The 25,047-nt window shown below is 37.3% G+C and overlaps 1 protein-coding gene across 1 annotated transcript in view; it reads left to right on the top strand.

Annotated features, from left to right (window-relative positions):
* LOC140245992 (uncharacterized) overlaps positions 1-25,047 on the top strand; it is a 61,665-nt gene that overhangs the window by 7,401 nt on the left and 29,217 nt on the right. The window contains exon 2 of the mRNA XM_072325442.1: positions 9,068-9,125. Coding sequence (XP_072181543.1) covers positions 9,097-9,125 — 29 coding nt within the window. The 5' untranslated portion in view covers positions 9,068-9,096. The remainder of the gene's footprint in view (positions 1-9,067; positions 9,126-25,047) is intronic.

The following is a 25,047-nucleotide window of genomic DNA, read 5'->3' as shown; positions in this document are numbered from 1 at the left end:
GTCGCTTGCACTTTTCAATCATATCTTAAACACACAAATTTACGCATGCCACGACGACTCCCCTGAAAGATTTGTGGTGGAGAGGTCAAAAGGTCATGTTCTGAACTCTGAGGCCATAGGGCCACACGCCGTTTCTGGGCAGGGTTCAGGGTCAAGCCAGTCTGAACTGTGGCTTTTCTTTGTTGGAGAGAAACTAGATCTTATTCTATTGCCCTAATTCGGGAGAAGAGAGAGATAATGACATGTGGCAGTAGTAGGAGGCATGGTCTAGTCAAAGGTAGATTTGAGAGTCGAGAATTTGAGAAGGAGACTTCAGGGAGGTTGCTTACATCAGACTATTGCCCTGCCTAAGGCTGAAATATGTCAGTTTTCAGAACAGTAGGTCTATCATTTTCTTTTCTTGATATTTGATCAAAATGCAAAGTGTAGTATACAGACATGTGGGTAATTCCATGAAGTTGGGGCACAAAGTGTTACATTTTAGCATAACTCAATACTAATTATGCTATACATATATTGTTTATAGGCTTTACATTTGTATTGAGACCATACATTTTCCTGGAAATTTTGTGCCATTCAGACTCAATTTTGATGAAGTTATTAAAAAAAAATGTAACGGTGTCCTGTAGCATCGTGACGTGTCCATGTAGCATCGTGATAGTTAAAATCTGGTCCTAAAAGACAAATTAATGCAATTAGCTTGACCAAAATTTGATATAACATGCATAATTACTCGATTAGTCAGATAGCTAAATATCTTTACTCTCCTTTCCACAGTCTTACTTTTACAAGAAAATTACAAAATGTGTCACTACGCTACGCGGTGTCCACCAAATGTAACAAAAAAGGACACCGCGTAGCATCGTGATACATTTTGTAATTTTCTTAAAAAATTAAAACTGTGTACAGGAAATTTGAGATATTTAGCTATCTGACTAATCTAGTAAATATGCACATTGCATCAAATTTTGGTCAAGCTAATTGCCATAATTTGTCTCTTAAGACCAAATTTTAAAATATCACGATGCTACATGGACACGTCACGATGCTACAGGACACCGTTACATATTGTTTAATAACTTCATCAAAGTTGAGTCTGAATGGCACAAAGTTTCCAAGAAAATGTGTGGCCTCAATGCAAATGTAAAGCCTGCAAACAATAAATGTATAGCATAATTAATATTGAGTTAGGCTGAAATGTATTTTTCAAATATCATGATGCTACATGGACACTGCCCCAACTTCATGGAATTACCCATGTATAATGGCTACATATGTACAGTCATCTAAAACATATTTAATTAATGAGTTTGGGATTTGCTTAAAATTGTTTTTCCCAGGGTGTTCAAAACAAAAGTAACCATTGTTTTTGGTTTTTATGCCTCCGCCACGAAGTGGTGCCGGAGGCATTATGTTTTCGGGTTGTCCGTCCGTCCGTCCGTCCGTCCGTCCGTACGTACGTCCGTCCGCTTTCGTTTACGCGATAACTTGAGTAATATTTACTGGAATTTTACCAAACTTGGTCCAAGTATGGAGTATGATGGGGCAATTATTTGATTAGATTTGGGTGAAATCGGCTGAAGGTCAAAGGTCAAGGTCAAATCATGAAATTGTATCAGTTTACGCGATAACTCAAGACTGGATGGAGCAAATTTCACCAAACTTTGTTGGAGGATGATGTATGATGGGACAATTACTTGATTAGTTTTTCAGAGAAATTGGACAGAGGTCAAAGGTCAAAGATCAAGGTCAAATCCTAAAATTTTTCTGTTTACGTGATAACTCAAAACTGGATGAAGCAGCTTTCACCAAACTTGGTCCAAGGATGATGTATGATGGGACAATTAGTTGAGTAGATTTTAGTGACATTGGCAAGAGGTCAAAGGTCAAAAGGTCAAGGTCAAATGCTACAAATGTTGCAATTTCCCCCATATCTATGCAATGCCCGAAGGTATTTTCTTGAAACTTGGTGTGGACATGTACTACTGCGTAAAGATTCTCCAGAGAGAGTTTCATGTCATAAAGTCAAAGGTCAAAAGGTCAAAGGTTAGGTGAAAATGTTGCAATATTACTTTTCTCTCAAATGCTTCAATGTATCTTCGTGGAACTTGGTACATATGCATGTACTGTCTGGCAGGGATTATCTAGGGAATTTAGGGGTCATGGGTCAATAGTCAGGGGTCAAAGGTCAAGGTCAACTCCTCAAAATTTTACTATTTCCCTCATATACTAGTATATGCAATGCTTGCATTATTAGTTTCAAAACTTAATGCATTACCTAATGGAGATTCTCCGGGAAATTTCCAGCCAGAAGGTCAAAGGTTAAGGGTTAAAGGCCAGGTTTCAATGCCCCCCCTCCCCCCCCAAAAAAAAAAAAAAAAAAAAATCTATTTTGTACCGTCATCCCACTCTTTCTTCGTACCTTGGAAATTACTCATTGCATAAACTTTCCCAAAATTCCCCAAATATGTGTACCTGCACTCTTAGAAAATTATAGCAAACCCAGTTCAAGACATTTCTGACAAACCTGTCATTTCAATATTTTGCCAGTTATGTGAAACTGTCATGGATCACACATTGTGAAGACATTGTACTATACGCCTATTGGGAGAATCATGCATTATGGCGGAGGCATCAGTCGCCATAGCGACATTTCTAGTTTTGTTTTGTTTTTGTTTTGTTTTTATGTCAGCATGATTTTTCTAGTTTTAATCATGTAGACTAGCAGTATGAATAGCCAATTCTTGTTTGCAATCTGAATGTTTGCAACATACATCTGTACATGTAGTAGGATTTTATGATCAGTATCCACAAAAAAGTTGCAATTTATGGTGTACACATTCCTGTATAATGATCTGCAATTTGAAGAACAGCACACAATTTTGATGGCAGGAGTGGTGTGCTATGTTGTGCTACATGTATGTCACAATTTGGTCAGGTTTCGCATAGTCTGTTGTGTAGCGTGGCGTAGTCACAAGAAGAATCTACAAACAATATATTGCGAATATTTTTTTTTTCAGTATTGTGTACTATGTACCCAGTATGCTTATAGGCTTACATTGTAAATAGTCAAAAAGTGTGGGTTCATAAATTTGAACCTAGCAAAAGTTGAAATCTTATTGTAAATCATCAGTGGTGTACAACAAGCCTTTTTCCAGCAATCTTTACTGAGAAGATACTAGGCAGGCATAGTTCCATCGTGAATATTGCTCATGTATTCCATTCTTTTCTGCATGAAAATAATATACATTACAAAGCAATAATCAAAACTTGTATTGGCCTGGTTTGAATGTCAGAGGAGTATACAATTTCCATTGTGGCTTTGTAAAAAAAAAAAAAAAAAGGTCACAAATGTGATTGATTTTATGGTTCAGGCTCTGCAGAGACGCTTCATGAATCTTTCTGTGGGAAGCGTAAGAAATTGAAATGTCATTTGACCATTGCCTGGATGTAGCTGCACAAATGTTTTCATGAATACATGACAAGGTTGCATGATGAGCTGGGGCAATTTTTGAAGCATCACACCTCGTACAATCACTGAGAAACGCACACACACACAAACAGATTCTGTCAATGTGTACAAGTGCACACATTTAGGCCTACTGTAAAGCTAGATATTTTTGCAGCATGAAATTTTGTGAGTTGGAGCCAGTGGCCTTTTTTACAGTAAATGACAAGTTTGTGACTTGTCACTGGCATTCAACGCATATAATGTAGACAAAAATCGCACTTTAATTTTGTGAATCTTGGCTCCGGCGAAATTAAAAATTATGTGAACCTTCTTCGTTTTACAGTAGTTGCCATAAGTTTCCTTCAGTTTGGTAGCATAGAGGTTTGTAACTGTGTCCAGTCAGACTTCAGTTATCCAGCAATCGTTTTTCTAGACCTACTGTATCTGTTATCCCAAAATGGACTGCCAGATAATTTCTTTTTCATTTTCTTTGCAAAATCTGAGTAAAGGTTAAAAAAAATCTCTTGCAAATATAAAGAATTAAGAACTTTTGAATATAATTTAAATGTCGATCACTATGATACAATGTACACATCTATACGATCAACCAAAAGACTGTCGCTACAGCTGTAGAAGGAACAGAGGCACAGAGGAAGGTGTACAGTGTAGGCCCTACAGACAGTGTATCTCCACACACCTACTCCATTTCATTTCCCCATGACTTGAATGATTAAGTATGCAAGTATCGTGTACAACGTGTTTAGATTATCGTATTAGTTAAAACTAAGTAAACAATGTCCCAATTTAGATATACCCTATTACATGAATTTGCTTAAAAGTATTGTTCTTGAGCATCACTAATTATTGCTTTTTCAGATGGGTGTGGGGTCCCAACATGGCTAGATAACTTGTACTATTTACAGTACATTCTGTCACACTATGTGCATCATAACGTGATGTTCCTTACCATTCCTTTTGAACAGCTTGTACTCAGTGTTAATACAACTGTATGTGTACTTTAAAGTGATTTTAAAATCAATTTTAAATCCTGTCTTCTTTTGAGCTCATCTGAACTTTGTGATAGCAACAAATAACAGCCTTCCTTGCAGCCTCTTTTCAGTGTGACGAACAGGCTGTGATATGATGAACCAAGGAGGTATAACTTCACTGTAAAAGTCTGCCACTAGGAGTTGGGTTTCTGGGTTACTGAAAACAAACAGCTGCAGGTAGTGTACAAGTAGATTTTGCTGAGTCATGAATTTGTACAACAAGTATGCCTGAAAATGAAGCATGTCATAATTCATTAGGGCTTTTGAATGAACATTTTCAGCTCCGAATTATCAGTTTGGGAAAAAGTGAAACCAAATTCATAAAAGTGCTCTGTCGAGAGACATACGGCACGTCTCTTGCAAACCTCTGTTGAGAGAGTCTGTTGGGCAGTGCTACATGTAGATTAAAGGGCAAGTTCACATATGTTCATAAGCATATGGATTGAGAGAATGCAGCAATAATACAATACATTAATCAAAGTTTGAGTAGAAACGGACAATCTGTTCAAAAGTTACATTGTATGAATTTGTGAAGTTTCTGCTCAGTCACTGCTGGATGAGAAGACTACTACAGCTTGTGATGTCATGTGTAGAATGACATAAAGAACATATGAAGAGAATTCAACATATTTTTACTTTTCTTGCATTATAAAACATCACATGACTTTCCTCTTTCAGGAGGCAGAAGGAGTAATATTACCCTTTACATACATGTCAGTTGCAATTTGAGGGAATGTGAAAATTCAAAAAAATGAAAGTTTGTGGAATTCTTTTTATGTTTCCTTATATCATTCTATACGTGTGACATCATCAGCTGTAGTAGTCTTCTTATCCAGCAGTGACTAAAAGAATTAAGAATTAACAACTTTTGAACAGATTGTCCAATTTTCCTCAATGTTTCACTGATGTGTTCTCCTTATATTTCTGCATTTTCTCAATCCACATCTATATGAGGGTGAACTTGTCCTTTAACATGTTCCATGTTAGTGATTAAAATTAAACAGGACAATCAAATGAAAAAATATATTCGACTATGTTGATGCTACATTGTATGAATAATGACAATGACATGATTTACAGACAAAGAAGTGAAAATTGATTGACTTGGATCCAACTATGACTAATAAAAATGATAAATATGTAGGAAGAGCTGAATGTAATACAGTGTTTATCAAAGGATAGCAAAAGTATTTGTTGCTAATATCTTAGCTAAACTACCATGATCAGAATAATAGCTTGAGATATGTTGTGATATACATACATAATGTACATATATGTATGCTCCAAAGTTGCCATGCTATTGATGATGACTTAGTGGCAGTAGAAATATGAACACTGTTGTGTTTGTCCAAATTTTTCCTTACTTGTGTAGATTCTGGTTTTGCTGGTGTTATTTTTTTATAAGTACACACTGTATTTGCATTTATCATATAATGTTTAAATTAAGTATGGTTTTAATCAAAACTTGTGCTCTTTCAGTTTCCATATATTTCTAAGATTTTAATATGGTATGGATAGTTGATAGTACTGGTGTAGGCCCTGCAAGGTGTAAAGTGGGAGATCTTTTCTCAATTGAGCCCGTGCTTTAAACTTTTTAAATTTTGTCATTACTCTGAGCTGGATGTCGTGGCATGGCAAATTCCAGGTGGTGCTTAATAATGAAAAATAGATGGAGATGAATTGATTTGCATTGTTTTCATTGCTATTACAACCCCTTGTCATAGAACAATTGTTGATCAGTGCTATAAAAAGTGCATTACGAAGTCTCTATCTACAATTACACAAGTTTTACTCCACCCAAAATTATGTATACCGGTAGTCACTTCGAGGAAAATTTTGTATGCATGGCTTGCATCTTCTCAAGTGAGAAAGTGTACATCCTTTGGAACACGAGAAACAGCTGTTCAGAGTTGTTCCTGCGAATCGTCAAGAGTACGTACAGAGTTGATAGCAGCCCTCGTAATCCAGTGAATGAGACATTATATCCAGCCTTTGTTGATCACCAACAAATTTGCGGAGCTGGAGCCATATTCATGAGAGGGAGACGAACAGTCTCGGGCGAGAGGAGAGGTGAGAAGTGCCAAATTTTATCATCCATCCATTCAGAAAATACCCCCTATCATTCAGCTTAATGTGATTTGTTTAGGTGGGAAGAGTGTGGCTCGCAGTGTTGTCGTTCATCGGGAGTACAAGTGTGTGGTGTGCTCTAACAATGTTAGCTGGCACTACTCTCAGGGCAGTATGTGCAGGTGCCACTGAGGAAACTCGAGGGAGAGAGATTCTGATTTGCATTGTGAGCTCATTGCAGTTTGAGGAATACAAAGTGCACCACTCTCTGGTGCTCATGATGATAAATCATCTTGCACCAACACATTTCATACTGCAGTGCCTGGAGTAGTAGAAGTGAGCAGCATTCAAACAAAGCATGTTCCCCAATATTTGTGCGTATTGTCTATTGCATATCAATGCACCTTAAAAGATACCATACATTTGCTCTTTATAATTGCTGTGGCAGAAGACATTACGTTGTACATTTGGTATTCAGCGATATGTCCAGTACATTATACAATATAATGTATTTTAGTCTATCCCAAGGCTGCAATTAAAAGCATGGATTTCATTTCTGTGTGACTTCATTAATGATTATGGTGGTATGATGGCATCCATGTCCTTCCTACTGTGTGTTGTGTACGTGCATTTTTTTTATTTATTTTTTTTTTTTGGATGTGTCTCTACAAAGTGGAATTGATCTGCTTTGAAATGAGGAAACTGTTTTTGACACTCGTTATGCCGCCATCACTATGGTTAAATATTCATCCTCATAGAGAGATCTAGATGCAAGATTTATCCATGGAGGTAGAACAGGGTACCTCCATGATTTATCATACAGTGATGTGCATCCAACCTACTACTACATTGTAGCTAAGGGGGGGGGGGGGGTAGAGAACACTCGAGAGAGAAATGAATCACCCTGTGATTGGTGCACATGTGGGAGATAGTGATGATGGAGATATTGAAATGGATGTTGTAAGTGCCCATCAAATCTACCATGGATCACATGACAGGGATAGAAGCTTGTACACTGTGTGCATCCTTATGTGCGGGAGACTACTGTACATTGTATTGGTGCACGGAAGTTCTCCACTGGCATACATGCATGCATATAATGCAACATTTGATAAAATCACAGCTCAGTTATATAGGATGGTAATGATATCATAGATATTGATATCATACTGCTATGTGTGCGTAATCATTCTTCTAATATGGCTACCAGTTTGAAATGGTTCTAATTTATGAAGTGGTTTAGTATTGGGAGGGGAAGGGGATGGCAGTCTGAAAATGACCTCCAACTTCTTCCCTATTTTCAAGCCTGTCAGTAAAATGTTCTAATTTGACTGGAATTGAATGCAATAGTGTTATTCACGACAAAATAGCAGGATGTCGATTGTGATCCAAATACAGGATTTTTTTTTTTTTGCGCACGTTTACACAAACAGAAATATCATGCTGTTGCTGATCAAGAAAATTTGTTGACCAAACTGCACATGCCGTAAATCTACCGAAATGATGACCCTTGCCCTTGTGTTTTGTGTGCTACATGTATTGTTTTCTCTGTTGTGAATGACAACATAAAAAAATCTCAAGATTTTTTACTCAGCATTCACAAACTCACTGCAGTGCGAATTCTCACAATAATTCCAAAATGATTAAGTAAGATTTCCTGGGATGTGGATCGCGATGGTGATCGCACTATTTAGTGAGATTTTTATCCACGGAAGCAAAAATCTTGAGTTTTGTACCTGCTATGAAATTTGCATCAGTGTGAATTTTACTACTCTTGTAGCCAGGTATTTAAAGCTAAACTGTACACTTGCACATACAGCTATTTTTGGTAGGTCATTATATGCTGTTTTCATTGATTAGAACATTACTCACCTTTTAAAATCATTTGCATTACCTTCTCCATCCAGAGAGAAACTGAAATATATACAGTTGTCGTACATATATCACAAGCAATGTACCATTCTGGCATAACCAGAAAGAGAATTGATCGTAATCTGAAAGTTTTACACTTTAAATAGAAATGAAGATATTTTTATGACATACAGTGATGATAATGATGATGATGATGATGATGATGATGATGGTGATGGAAATAAATAAACTATTGAATTGAATCATGAATGTATTTTACCAAGGCTTCTAAAAGTAGTACAATTAGAGGCCATCATTAGCAAATCAGTTTAGAGTAAATGAGTTGGACAGCTGTTCTTTCCTTCTTCTAGTGTATGCTTGAAATGCTGGTTTCGATGTTTCATCCCACCTTGAGATATATCTTGTGCTAATGACAACATGCCACTTCAACTACTGTCAAAGTGATTACCCTATATTGAAATGTCAGATGACTGTTTCTTGATGCAATTGCTGATGTGACATTTTGAGAACTGAATTTGTTCTAAATCTCCTTTTGAAGTTTTTGCATGCAAGGAAACATTAATCTGTTTCATTAGAACAGTATTCATGATATTCCCCTCTCTTTTTTATGTCATCTCTTTGCATACAGATCTGATTGTCGAGTGATTTATTGGAATTATGAATTATTATGGAGCCACTGCTGATGAGTAAGTATCAAATGAGAGAGCTGGATGATTCTGTATCCTCAATATTTTATGCACTGAAAGGGTAGTCATTTGTGAGATAAAAGCATCAGATGTGATTCTGAAAACTTGGATTCATATTTGAAGTGCACTTCCACAGCATACTATTCAGATTGAGTCTTTGTGAATAGACTACAAACAATCAAATGAACAGAATTGTGGAAATTTTTATCGTAATATGATGTAAAATAGGAGAGTTGCAGAATTGTAAAGTGTCACATAGTTTTACTGAGTACGCACAAATCGTAAGAGAACACGTTGCCATCACCCGGCAATCTTCCCATGGGTTTGTATACAAGAATATTGAAATCATGTTTTTTGGTCCTGCCCCCCACCCCCACCTTAAGATATAGATAAACAAATTTTTAAGAAAAAGTCATTGTTGCTGGGTTATCATAAGACTATACCAATTTGATGCAAAGGATACATCTTATTCTGATTTCATGTCCGAAAGGGAAATTTAGCGAGGGTTTCTGTAGAGTTCTCTGGAGACTCGACATCATCACCTCTGCCAATTTGACAATGTGGTCACAACTAGTATCACTGATTTGTAAAGATAGGGGGAACTTCAAATTCCGTAACTGCCCTCCGTCTGTTTTTGATAAATTCTCAACCATTTTCTCCATCTGACTTTACTCTATTTATTAATGCCAACTTTGAAGGTGGAGTGGAAATTATTTAAAGAGTGATTCAGCCTCACTGTGGGAAATGGACATTTAATAGCTTATATTGCTTTCTTGTTTGTGGCTGTCACCTGTGATTCTATGATGTGGATGTATGATTCGGTACCATTTACTGGCCTTTGACTTTTCAAGCTAGGATATAGTACTCAGCAGGACTCAAATTTCATCTTCTACCATCAGGAATTTACTTGCAATATATCAGACAACTATAGCAAGAAACTTATCTGGCTGACGCAATTTGCCAGTATGGCGAGTTGTTTTGTTTAGTATTTTGGGATTGAAAGTGTGAAATGATAAAAGTCGGTATACTGACTTTTATTCTGGAAGCACCCTCCCCATTCAGCAGTGGGTGTGTAGAACACTGCAAGGTGATGATCGAATCACGTCCAAACAGTAGTATTGAATCAAATGCCGGACAAGGTGCGTGCAATTCACTCGCGTGTGATGGATACTGCTATGGCTCTATATATTGTGATTGATTAATATCGAATGTAAAACATCACATAGCTACCATGATCAGGTACAAGCGATGCTCTGATACTAAGTACTTGCAGCAAACCTTTTTGGTTGATATTTTGCATTTATGTCATTACCCACCGGTAATCATGTTATCATGGTTTTCTTCCACACATTTCTTTTACTATATTAGAGCAAAAATTGACAGTTCTGCAGGCACACAAGAATTATGTTTTCACTCTAAAGACCTAATAGCATGTGGATACCATGGAGAGGGAAGGCTGGCCCAGTTCAGATATGTTTGAGAATCCCCATAACGAATTGTGTACCGCTAATCATCTCTGATCTAAAGTAGATGTATGCACACAGCCAAAAGAATCTCAACTTGTGCATGCGAAATTCACAATATTTCTGAAATGTTGTACTGTAACTTCACTTTTTTTTTTTTGGTCTTAAGTTTGACTGGAAAGCTTTGGTATCATTATCTTTAAATGCTGAATTATTTCCAAGTTGATGAGAATGGACTTATGTAGGTAATTCAATGATCTAATCAAATGACATCAAATCAAATCAAATCAAAATATACGGTCTGAACATCACAGTGGTTTCAATTAACCTCTGTAAAAAAAGATGAAAATCAATTTTTCTCCAGTGGGGAAATATATTGTTTTATCCTCAGGTCTTTGAAGCACCTTTGAGTTGTAGGTCCTACACAGTCTCCCAATCAAAATTGAAGTCTCATGTAGAGCCCCAGGAATTCACATATTCATGAGTCATCATTCAGAATTTTTGAATACCCAGGTACTAGTAATGAAAATGCATAGCGATTGCATTTATTCAAATGATCGATATTCCTCTAAAGGTGATCCTTGGTTGACATATTTCAGGTTACACATTGTGCAACTGCTGTCACGAAGTGTCAGCGAGGTTCATCTAATGCATCAAAGTCACATGCACAGCATGGGTGTGCACAGGGGCGGAAGTGGACACTTGTAGCGAGCGAGAGTGCTTCCAGATTTTCTGTGATGAAATATCAACAAAATTATGCAAAGTGATTAGAAGTGTGGGGTACATTTCAGGGTAATTGTCTTGTTTTCACTTAAATAGAATTATACTTTCAAGGGAAATGGAAAATCCCCCCCGGGCTTTCTCCAGCTGCTTAGCGTAAAATGTTCTCTCAGATGTTATCATCGATCAAGAATCATGAAGGAATTTGTTGTACCACAGGTATACAATTAAGTTTCCAAAAAGAGATGGCAAATATTCTGAAAGGAGCCTTTCTCCTTTTTTTAAAGTTCTAGAAAGTCCTATCTGAAAGTGACTAAGTAAAAACAGACACTGTATGTGCGAGTGATTTTCACACTTCTCATTATTTAAGATTAATTTCATGTGTCTGTAATTTTGTGGAGGGTCACGACAATTGAGTGAGCACTTCATATAGCTGACCGCAGCCACATCAGTTAAGGGCTTTGGCAGCGTGATCCAGGGTACACTGTACAGTAAAAGGTATCTGATCTGCATCACAACACGAAATTCACTTACACTACAGGACTAGGGAAAATGAAGAAAACGACAAATAACATAAAAGTCATACAGCTTGTATCCCTACAATACTTCTTTTGATATCAAAGATATAGCATAACTCATAACAAGTGAACAATTTGCACACCTTTACTTTTGCATTAATTTCACGTCTCGCGAAATGCTCTCCACTTTTACAGTGTCTGTTTCTCAAACGACATTGCTCTTAAAGATAATAAAAAGTTTTGGTACCTCAAAAATTTCCTTGTCTTAGTTTGTGTTTCAGGTTAAAGTACCTTTCATATAACTAACACTGTGAGACTTACTCGCCTCAAAGTGCTCTCATGTCTTAGTAATCATGCAATTAACTGCGACCAGCAGCCCCATACGCATAGCGACCAGCAGTCCCATACACATAGCGTAATCGGGCTTCACATTGTAGCATTCAGGATCATGACAGATTTAGTATCGCGGGATAAATGTTAACTTAAAATCCCAAAAATTCTTCAATTTGAAGACTTACCAATTAAGGTGAAGTATTGAGAACAGGCTTCGGACAACGTTTGGTTCTGTCTATACCTGGTAGTCCCTTTCTGTTCGAATTGATGACTGAATGTGACTCGGCCGAGAGGACCTTGGGAGAGCTACATACACCATGTACACTGAATACTTCAGCCAGTGCATGCGAACACATCACATGCGCACAAATTTCAAATCCCATATCAACGGATAAGATGTTTGTGTGCGCATGCGCTGGCCGTAGTAGTCAGTGTATGCATCGGTCCATGGTGTATGTACAAACGTTGTAGCTCTCCCAAGGTCCTCTCGACCGAGTCACATTCAGTCATCAATTCGAAAAGAAAGGGACTATTGGCAGAACCGAACAACTGGCAGAACCAAACGTTGTTCGAAGCCTGTTTTCAATACTTCAACTTAATTGGTAAGTCTTCAAATCGAAGAAATTTTGGGATTTTAAATTGATATTTACCCGCGATACTAATTCTGTCATGATCCTGAATGTTACAATGCGAAGCCCCATTACGCTATGCGTATGGGGCTGCTGGTCGCAGTTAGCTATGCGTACAATGGGCTGCAAGCTGCTGGTCACAGTCAGTGGTTTCGTACAATATTTATCGACGCTGTACGGCGACGGCTCTGGTACGAAACCATTATTGCATGATTACTAAGACATGAGAGCACTTTGGGGCGAGTAATTCTCACAGACAACGTACTTTAACATGAAACACAAACCAAGACAAGGAAATTCAGGGAAACTTTTGAGGTACCAAAACTTTTTATTATCTTTAAAGGTAGGGGATACCCTTTACAGACCTCCCAAAATGCAGCAAAACATTAAATATGAACCTCAGGGGACTTGTTTAGGCCACTGCTGAGAAATTTGGAAGTCAACAGTTATCTACAATTTGAATATTGCACAAAACTCAACTACTCAGTAGTTCTGTGTGTCAGCCACACTTAAGCCTTTTTGTTGCAGTCTTCTGTATTCTTTTATCTATAAACACAAATCCAAAAGTATAAGAGCTGATGTAATAACATATAGCTGATGTAGTAGCATATAGAGTGTGTGGCGATGAACTTTCTTCACAAAATATACATGATGGACACACATGCAGTGCATGGGTCTGCAAAGGTAGCCTAGTAATGTACTGGAATTTACGGTGAGCCCCGAAATAAATTCAATTAAAAATCTAACGGTCAATAAAAATGTACTAAATGTTACCTTCCACTTTCAATACTTTATGGGAGTTTCTAAAATGATACTCTCTTCAACATACCACTGTATTTATACAACTCTTCATTTAAGGCATGCAAATGGATTCCCTACCTTTAAGGAAACTATGCATAAAGATTGGTATTGTACAATGTACACATTGTAATCTGTGAAACCATTCTGTTGGATTGATGCTTCAATGTAATATCCAGACCTTATGTTAATGTCCTTACCGTAGATTAAAGATATTATTTTATTTTTACGTTATGCAGTAGGGTGAGTTGGTTTCTGTGGGAAGACCATGCTTAAATGTTGTCTAAATGAGGACCAGGGGCTTTAATTTGGTCTTCCGTTTTGATGTGTTCACTCCTTATGTGTTTTCAGGGGGCCGGCCCCAGAGTCAGGTGCAAATGTCGTGTGTGAACTACATGCCTACATGGTTCTATGCTGTCATTTGCATTATGACACACACACAAATGCAAAGCCTTTCTCTTTTGCATTTTGCACATTCCTCCAAATTATTTTAATCAGGCAAGGGCATGCTAAATTAATTGAGCCAATATCCAGAAGAATTTGTCCGCAAAATTGAATCAGTATCGCCTTACACGAGAGTGCCCACTTATCGGCCAATCTGTTCTGGACCTGCTGAAATCTCATTATTTCGTGCAGCCAGCAATTTTCCATTTTCCGTGTTTGAGGGCTCTTCTCTGATTGTTCTGCCCCGGTGTTCTGGCAGAGTAATGCTTGTGTGTAGTACATGTATGTGTGTGTGTGTGCCCCATCCTTCTCATACCAGGTTATTTCCCATTGTTTGACAACTGATCGGGTTTCCTGCGCCTCTTCTCTGGCTGCGCAGATAATTTGGTGCCTTACCTGAGCAACTCGCTGGCTGTTTGTTGTCAATACCGAGATGGGGGAAGAGGAGTGAGATGGAGAAGAGACGAGATGGAGGGAAGAGGGGCGGAGCAGGGAGACAGGGGGAGGTGGTGGACCATGCCTTGGGATTAGCTTTTGGGTGTGGGGATACTCACCTTGGTATTATAGGATTATTGGAAGTAGCCTGATTAGACAATTATTCTCCATCACGAAAGATATTTCACTGATTCATTTCACATTGTTAATAGATACTGTGCTTGTATGACAGTGTGTGTGTGTGTGTGTGTGTGTGTGTGTGTGTGTGTGTCTGAGCACTTTATAGTATCAAATTCTACAGAGTGAGTACCAAGTGTACAAACAGTATTACATTAAAAATAAAAAATAAATCATACTTCATGTACTCAGCCCCTCCCCCCTTTTGTATAATTACTAGACACTAGACCATGCACTTTATCTTTTTACAAGTCTGTCAAAATGTTTTACCCAAACCACAGAAACACAAAATGTGATTGCCTTGTGAAATACTGTATCTGAAAGCAAATTTTCAATTAGGAATTCATGTACTACCCAAAAATTGATGAGCAAATTGCTGATCCCTCTTCAATGTGTACAGTAGTGTTTTCAAACTGTAGCCAGCAATGGAAATAATGCTTGGCTCTGGTCAGTTATACAGTGTTGTAACTGACCCACACTATACTCATTTACAACATATGTTACTTGGAACAATGTGTTGTATAAGCACTTCAGTAGCAGTGCCAGTTTCCAGGTCTTAGTGTGTGACTGTTTCATACTTTTGAAATTCATTCAAAACTTCAAAACATTGTTTCAATTATTTTATGTAGTGATCCTTAACCTTCCTCTTTAAAAAAAACAACAACACTAAAATCACTGAAGAAGATGAATTGACCATAAGCAAAGTGAACAATGTATGGCAAGTTGCTTTTAGATTTAGACCTACAATGTAATTTCTAATAATAAAAAAAGAAAGTTTGAACAATACTTTAGTGGTTCCCTCATGCTGGTGATATATGATTAACAGGTATTTCTGTTGGTCCTTCATTAGCCAGTTAATAGAGCTAATGATGAACCATTTCAATTCAAATATATTCAGTGGGAAAAAAAAAAGATGGAAGGACTATTTTTGATTGGTGACATTGGACCATTTTGTATTTCAAAGCTGTTGCTGGAACATCCTGCATATTTGATAACAACATACAGTACTGCATTTGAGTAATTTTTTTTGTCATAGCCTAGCAATATTTTTTTTTGTATTTGTATGTTTTATTGATTTTCTTGATTACAAACAATACAAATTACACAATAATTATGAACATAGCCTAGCAATATCGTGATTGTGACTGACTGAATGGGAATTCTATTAAAAACTAGATTACTGCCAAATTTACAACTAAGAATATTCATCTTACAGATTTTGTGAAAAAAAAAAAATTGAAGATTAAATTCTTGGAATTCCTGCCTAAATAAAAGAATACAATTATTTTAGCAAAACTCAAAATAAAAAGCCCCTCTCATGACCTGAAGTTACAAGGTGTATATTTATGAACTTGCTGATATTTTTTTTTTTAACTTGTATGCATACAAATGTACTACTGTAGATAATATGAGATTTAGATTTTTGCTGAATTCATAGTACAATGCAAGCTATGGCAATTGTTTGAGTTTGACTGTGTGACTGGGATTTGTTAGACTTAAGAGTTTGCTGTTTTTTACATTTATCCAACATTGGCAGTTTACTTGCATTCCCTCTCCGCATGATCCACTCTTGTATTAGTTTCAGAGATTGATATTCCGACTATTGTTCGTCTAAAACAGCTCCTGTTTCATCGATATCAAGAGGTCCCGCGATGATCCAACACCCAAGGGAAATTACAGGGAATAAATGCAATAATCACCAGAGATACAAGTCACGTGTGCCATCGTGTAGGGAGAAAGCTAGCTTACCTGTATCATTCATCTCAATTCTTCCTCATCGATTTGTTATCATGCAGAAGGTATACCAGCTTTTGCTGTAGCAACCTCAAGTACAAGTTCCCCAATGTACCAATTCTGTAGTCACTCTTGCAAAGGAAGGGGGGGGGGGAGTGGGCATGGGGAAGGGGGGTTCATTCGTCAGGTATCTATTAGTCATACTCAACTGAATGCATAATTGCAATTTCGTGATTGTTCAGATTAGTTTCTTTGGGTTGGGATCAGTCCTTGTGAGTTGACACATGCTGTATTATATATGCCTCATTCACTGGCAAAGAGCATGTTTGCTCTGAATGAGATTGAAATAGTAATGTTCAAATAATACTACTGGGTATACATTTTAGTAGTCACCTGTACTGTTAAGTGCCCCCCCCCCCCCCCCCCTGTCTTTCATGAATCATTCTGTAAAGAATTAGTGTACACTTGTAGTTTCATGGAAAGATCTACATGTATAGGTAAATTGTACAACTTCACAGTATTAAAAATTCAGATTTTATATTTCTCTTCCTCCTCCCCTCCCTCTTGCTCCTTGTCTAAAATTTTTGCTGCTTTTTGCGGTATACGGCTTTGTGCAATCAAGCTATCACTGAGAAGCACTCAGGATGAGTTCAAAGGCAATAGGGACAGAAATCACAATACGAGTGCCTCAGCAATATTGATTGATAAAATGCGTAAGTAGATGGGCAAAAATCAATACCACCGCGGAGAAACTGATATTCCAGACATATTTTAATCTTCTCGAGTGTTGTACATGTGTAGTGTATAGCGCCGTAATGACAAGGTTGAACAACTCTCATTGGATCATTGCCCCACGTGCTGCCAGCAGTGCAGACTTAGTCTTCATGGATGGATTTTTTTTTCTTTTATACAAAGAAAAGGAAAAACAACAAGAAACGATGCTGACACATGTAGTTCACCTGCAAGAATTATCCCATCCTTCCGTCAGAGATTTCTTACAATGTAATTTGGTGACAAAAAAAAAATATTAGACCCCGATGACAAAATATATACCTCTCTAGATTAATAATAAATCAGACTGTATACTTCTACTACATAATGTTTTCTTCCTGAAGCATGACTGTCTGTCAATTACTTTTGTAGTCTTTCTTTTCATTATTTAAAGAGAAGATAAAATGTTATATGAAATTAAAAAAGAATATGTTATGAAATAGATGTGATTTCTTGATTGCAGTTGTTGTATTTTTTTGTTGCTTGTTCTACTTTTTCTTCATGGTGCTTTGCTTTCAGTGATGGAGTACATGTATGTACAGCTGTAAAGTGATTCCAAAATCATTATGCAGGAGTAGAATGTGATACTTTAATAGTAGAGTCACATATTCGAGCCTACGGTGCTTGTATGTGTTAACATTTATGTTTTTGTTCGACTTGGAAGATATCCCTACAATGATGGTATACAAATGATATTATTGATATAATTTTCAATTGTTATCATAATAATTATCAAGTATCATAATTATCATAATCATCATTACTTTCAATGATGCTATGAATTTTATTGGTGACTGTCCCATCTTCTACCTTTTTTATTACTCTGTCTTAAAGGTACAATTCAGAGATTTATTTAACAATTCTGGATATTACTGTACTTAATTTGCAAAAGTGATTTGACTGCACCTTTTTTATTGATATATCTTTTTTATATTAGCAAGAACTCTTGTTTTAAAGGCAAATATGATCATTGCACTAAATGAAGTGCATCATGCATTGAGATACTTCAGATTTTCTCATGTCGCAAGGAAAATATGCCATGAAAGTCATTAAATGCTGGAATAATAGTCGTGTGACACCTTCTGTGGCACCAGATTGGAGGAGGAAATTGAATATGGGAGGAGGCCAATCGGTGACCTTTTTTCATGAATGACTGGCAAATTTATAATCTTATGCGAAATGTTGTGACTCATTCATCAGCACACTACAGCTTGGTGGGCACGTGCACACATCAGTGGGGCATGTAAAGTGCACCATATTGTGTCTATACAATGTACATGTGTATACATTGGTTGTATGTGTGTACATTTGTGTATGGTGCATTATGTGGAAGTGTATTATGCGAAGGTGCATGTGTGTTTTTTTTTTTACAAGGAAAACCTGGAATGAAGGTACAGAAATGTAGCTGGGAAAACATTACAACCAGTTTTTTTTACTCTCTTTTTCTTTTCATTTTTTAAAACATTTTTTTTTTTGCATCTCAAATGGAGTGCTGAGCTTGGTGTCTTGAGTGTGTGGCGCATGCTGTACATACTTTCTGCGAGGCGTTTGCATTGACAGTGCAAGTGTGTTAAAGAAGTTAACCTGCAGGTGCTGAGCTTTGATATGAAACCATTCATTGCCGATGGGAACTGGGTTACCGGAGATGCCTGACCTAGTTGTCATTTCTGATATGGTGTTTTTTTTTTGGGGGGGGGGGGAGGGGGAATTAACCAACTGTGTAAAGCAGTAATGAAAGTCATGTATTCACTGTAGGGTGTATAAATTATTTTTTTAATAAAAAACAAGATCTGATTTCAATATGGTTTTGTTTATTTAAAAAAAAGGTAAAGCAGTAATGAAATGTCATGTATTCACTGTAGGGTGTATAAATTATTTTTTTTTTTTTTTCTGAAAGACAAGATCTGATTTCAATATGGTTTTGTTTGTAAAGAAAAAAAAAGGTTTGGGATATCTTTTGCCTTCTGTGGACATGCATAATTAGCAAAATTTCTATCTATTGGCATGTTCAGACATTCACAATTTTGTTGGACTTCTTGTCCGCTATCCCTTATCTCAATCTTCCAAAGAGCGTGCGGGTAATTTCCTGTGAGCTGATGATATGCCCTGTTTTTATCTAATTTCCTTTTGAGAACAAGTGTTACATTCTGAATATATTTTGGCAAACCTCTGGTTGGGAAACATGTTAAAACTTTGTCTTTCTTCCATGACCGTATAGACAAGAAAATCAAATTCAAATTGTTGACAATCAAATGACTGTTGGTAAAATGTACGTATGTATAGTATGTATCCCTTACAAATTGCCCAAGAAATTATTCTTGTTCTACATTTTATATGCACATCTGTGTCTGTACAGATTGTGACACATATAGATTTTAACTATCACTAAATTTTGCCAGTTTCTAGGATAAATGTTTTCCTGAGACCTGATGAAATTGGCTGTTCCTGAACCAATGTAAGCCAGTTTGGTGAACAAATTTTCAGTACAGAAATTTTACTTTACCTTTGAAAAAAAAAAATGAAATACCAAATTGTTGTTCTTGTGATGTTTTGATCATTGTGTAATTTAGGCAAAAAAAAAAAAATACTGTAAAATTGTTTGTGGTTAAAAAAACCCCCACACACTTCAAATAGGAGAATGTAGCAACAAGTGTAGATTATTGCACTGTGTTTGTGTTCAATCGAAGCAAAGTTGAGTATGGTTGTGGCTGTAAAAAATATGTATGTATATGTGATTGAAATGAACATACACTGTGCAAACATATAATACAAAATACTTGATATTTGATTTGACAAAGTAATGCCCTGAACTTATGATTTTAATGTTCGATGTACTGCAGATTTATGAAGCAAGAGTGCCCTTTTCTCATCAGTTATTACACACACACACACAAATGTTTAGCATCTGTAAAAGCAAAGACAACATCGCAACAACAAAAAAAAAGAGGGAAGCTTCAAAGTCTTTGACCCTATGGCAAATGTTGGATTATAGTTGGGAAGATTCATGCTTTAGAATGAAGTGCCACATTTATCCTGGAAGCGATGAGTCAAGTTAAGAGAGAGAGAGGGGGAGGGATGGAGATAACACGAGAGAAATGCAGTGTCAACGAAGGGAATTAAACTTTGGACACCTGCTTCTATTTACCTTGCCTGCGAGTACAGGTAAATTTCATTTTCACCATTCCTGTTAACCCCCTTTGTTCTCCCCTGTGTCAAGTGCAGCGAGGGTAATTAACAAGATCCTGCCCAGGAAAATTGCTTTGTGCATTTCATTCATCCTCCTCCGTATGCCGTGATATATACAGTATGAATGGTTCGGGGGAGTCTCTGGTCCCTAATGTGCCTGTGCAGTATGTGTTGTCCATGTACACAAAGGGTCAGTGCAGTAATTTGCTGTAAAGATGCCCCTCGATATTTTGCAGTGGGTGAAATTTGTATTGTCATCTCAAATTGGTGCTCCGTGCATTGAATGATAGGTGACAGGTGTGCTTTCCTTTTTATTTGTAGGGATGTTGGGAATTACTGAAAGTGGGGGGAGGGTTGGTACAGTAGTTGTGTGTGTTATTTTGTTTCGTTTTTAATGGATTTTCAATACCAAAATATCAGGTGAAAGTTTCATGTTAGTTTTTGATGTTCTTTGGTCCAGTCAGCAACTTGTAAAACCTATGCACATTATGGGGTAATAGGACCACAATTCTTTTGCAGCTGACAAAATGACAACCCTAATTCTTTAAGTGTATTGGAGATAACAGTATTACTGTGTACATACAGTAGCAAGTATATGTTTGCAAACTGTGTCCATAGTTTTACAAAATGCATCATCCTTAAATGGTGTTATTGATGACATTAAAGAGACATTTCTTATATTATGATCAGGAAATTTGGTATCATCTACATACATGTATTCATGAGTAGCATTTTTTTTTTTTCAGGATCACCACAGACCCACAGGCAGGTTTGCCTCAGGGACAATTAATGAATTTACACTGAGAGTTTTCAGACTTACATTTAAAACTCATTTGTAAGTGTGCTGAGGAACATATTTAATGGTTTTTTTAGCCCATGAGATTATTTGTGTAAATATGACAGCAGACATAGAATCTGTTACTCCTGAAAACATTTACTCTTTTAAATCGTGTTTGGCTAAGAGTGGTCCAAAAGTGACTTCCTTGCTCAATCCTACAGTAGTGAGTGCATTGGGTACACTCTGTTTGCAGTCTATCAGGTTTGACCAGAGCTATCTTATAGAGGATTGAGCCAGGGAGGTGGGAAGAGACCCACCTCCCTGATTGAGCAGATGAGACCTACATACATGTATGTATGTTGACCTTGTATTCATTTCCACAAGCGTAGGTATGGTGCGTCTACCAACATACGTTGTAGTCTTGCATGTTTCACAGTTTGAGAAGAGTTACTTGTTTGATTGACATGCCATGGGGCTTGTGACACAGCCGTTGTACCAAATGACGTTTGAAGTTAGTTGAGTTGAGTTGAGTTGAGTTTATTTTATTTCACCACGGGTCACTCACTTCAGCCAATGGCTGTTCTTCTGTGAGTCCGTGAAGTAAAAAAATCATACAATTACAAAATACAACATTTTATACATAGTATAGGAAACTTAGAAAAAAAAAAAATTAAATACAAAAATCAAACAAACAGACACTCAAAAACAAATCATAGGAAATCATGCATACTACATAAAGAAAATGAGAATTAAGATACTGAAAAAAAAACAAAGGAAAACGATTAATGCACAGTGTTACAGTTCAATGCAAACAATTACTACGTATATAATTTATCCACCTTATGTTTAAATGTAAGAAAAGATACACTTTGCTTTACATCATCTGATAAATTATTCCATAATTTAGCGCCTCGATATGTTACACTACGTTTCTTAAAATTAGTTCTTGGGTGTGGTACATCTAGTTTCAATATTCCTTTTCTCAGTATATAAGTAGTTGGCTTAAATGGAAATAAATTACATACAATTTGTGGCATAATCCTATTTACAATTTTATACATCACATACAATAACTGTTTATCACTAGTTAGCAGTCATAATTATCCATTTCAGTGCTTTAACATGCTCTGTATATATCTAATCACTCTGAGAAACTCATTCCAGAATTCTGATTACAGTTATACATTTGTGAGATTGGAAGCCCTTGCTGTGTTACGCTATGAGAAGAGTTAAGGCTCTATAGGCGGGGGCGGACATCAGGGCATTTTCAACATGGAGCCCTAGTAACCGACCCGGCCGATGAAAACAAATGCGTAGCGACCGTACCTTAGTGCAGCGCTCAGCAATTAATGCATCGCATGCATATAATACACGCACGGTACATGCATAATGCACTGCACTGAATGAACGCTATACGCTAGTGTGCTATTTTCGGTTATTTTTGCACAGCTTTCTGACATTTTTACTGCAGATTCGTACATCATTTCATCGTTTGTTTCACATCCTCACAATGCCTCGAAGTTGTATTGTGTTTGGCTGCCATAATCATAATCATAATCTAATGTTGGACAAAAAACGATCTTTCTTTGAACTTCCAAAACGTGATCGCAGTCCAGAAAGAAGGAACCGGTGGTTAGCTGCTATCAGCCGGGAGAATGAAGACGGATCCCACTGGAGTCCAGTGAAGTCAAGGACGATATGCTCTGAATTCAAATTACTGGAAGTAAATGATAACCGACTACTAACCAGGTGTACTCGTTAGGTACATGTACACATCAGCGAACTGAATGTCTGGCCACGACGTAGGGTCATTGATCCTCGAGTCTGCGGGTACACGGTAGCCCGACCAGACGCTGTTAATACGCTACGCGAATACGTATGTACAGCGGCGACTGGGCTGTGTATAGTTAGGTACACGGTAAGGACAAACTGCAAGGCCGATGGAGGACAGTTCAGTCTTGTATCTCTCCTTTGCTTCCCGTGAAAGTTTATCACAGTAATCGAAAGACATCTTATAATCTATGAAAGCATATTTTAACTGAAACAATGGACTAGATTCAGCGGTAAAAAGTGAAATGAACAGCATTAAACGCGACAGTAGTAACACAGCGTGAACTGACAGCTCCACTGTAGATCCACGTAAACTCCGTTTATGTGTGCCAATGAACGGTCCCATATATTGCAATTCGCGTATTGTATGACGGCATTGCATGCTCTGTTGCACGCTCGTTTGACGGCTATTGTTTTCATCGCACTAAGGGCAGCGAGTTCGTCGCTATGCGGAAGTGACGTCACTCCGCCCCCGCCTATACACACAACATCAGTGGGGTACTGTGCAGTCATGTTTTCCCCCATTTTTGCACTCTATACACTTTTATATATGGTGATTGATGTGTGTTATCATCAAAAGTCAAGTGAATGCATACAATAAATTAACACCTCGGTGGTATTACAGTGTATAACCATACTGCATTGATTATTGTATGAGCACAACTTTACATAGTAAACCTTGTGTCAGGGAGATATTGTGATTAGTAGATGTAAAGGCACTATGTAGAACTTGTTGTATCATAAAGTAAAAAATAGTACCATTGAAAAGACCAGTTTACTAATATTCAGATTTACACAATGTATAACATTACTTATGACAGTCAGAAACTGTTATACATCTGTCTAAAAATAGTATCAATACAACTCAACCATGAACCATGAACCATGAACCATGAATAATTCTGAAAATATTTAGTGAATAGGTCCATTGTTTGTCTGCTACCCATGTTCATTTCATTTCTGTTTCAGAGTCCCGGGGACCTACAGTGTTCCATTTGTTACGACCAAAATCACTCTGAGAATGATCGCACAAAAGAAACAATCAACTAATGTTCAGGCGGTTTATTAACAGTGATATTGTGGGTACAGACTCGTAATCGGTTTTCACATCAGTACAATAATGATCAATAAAACAATTATAAATCGGAAATGGAATCACTTACAGGCAATATCCCTGGAAATCAAATAATCCCTTGAGAATGTCCAGAAACGATGTTCGATGCACAAATTAATGGTCCTTGATGCACCAATGAATGATTCCTCCAATGTAAATCCAGAGGCACTGATTGCAATAATCCACGTTATAAATCCAGGGTAAAGTCCACGATAAACAAGGTGTATGTCCACGGCGAAACGTGCAAAATCCAAACGTTATGACGACCATGTCCAGTTGATGCGTTGAATGATGATTCACTTTATAATGTCCAGCAAAGAAACCAGCCCGTCAACAGCTTTGCCGTAATAATGTCCGTTGACACTAAAATATGGAGTCTATCTCCAACGTAGGCAAATTAATTCTCTGCAGGCAAAATGTCAGCAGGCAAAATGTCTCCCAGGCCTTATCTCCACAAACACAGTTTGTATAGCAGGTCAGCAGGTAACACAGGACTGACTATAACAAGTCGCTTCAGAGCCAGAAGTGACGTAACTCTCAGAGCAGAGGTGTTGGGTACTCTGCCTACCTCAGAATTTCTCCTGCTTATATACTATCCATTCACCCCTTTCTAGTACATTCTGTAATTTTCTCCAACCTGGGGCCACATACCTGAACATACTAGCAAGTCCAAATTCCAGGAATCCTGGATGACTCACTGCCTAATATGTGCATAACATCATTGCCAAAATTAACTACCAATCACATTGGGCTACAAGGGCAGTGCCTCACTCAGCCAGCACTTCCTAGAATTTTCTGGAATGGGTTAAATCATTCTAGATTGAGTGAGCTATAATATATTTCCTGTCACATGCATACATGTACTGTAGCTACATTGTATACAATACCACATAGAAAATTCTCCACTGATCTGGTCAGCCTGTATGTACTATATCTATATCATATAGAATGTTCTCCATTAATCTGGTCACCCTGTGTACATACACATTAAA

This window comes from Diadema setosum, chromosome 2 (assembly GCF_964275005.1).
Source record: "Diadema setosum chromosome 2, eeDiaSeto1, whole genome shotgun sequence".
Lineage (NCBI taxonomy): Eukaryota > Metazoa > Echinodermata > Echinoidea > Diadematoida > Diadematidae > Diadema > Diadema setosum.
Note: the sequence above shows the minus strand (reverse complement) of the source record. Positions and strands in the feature narration are given on the sequence as shown.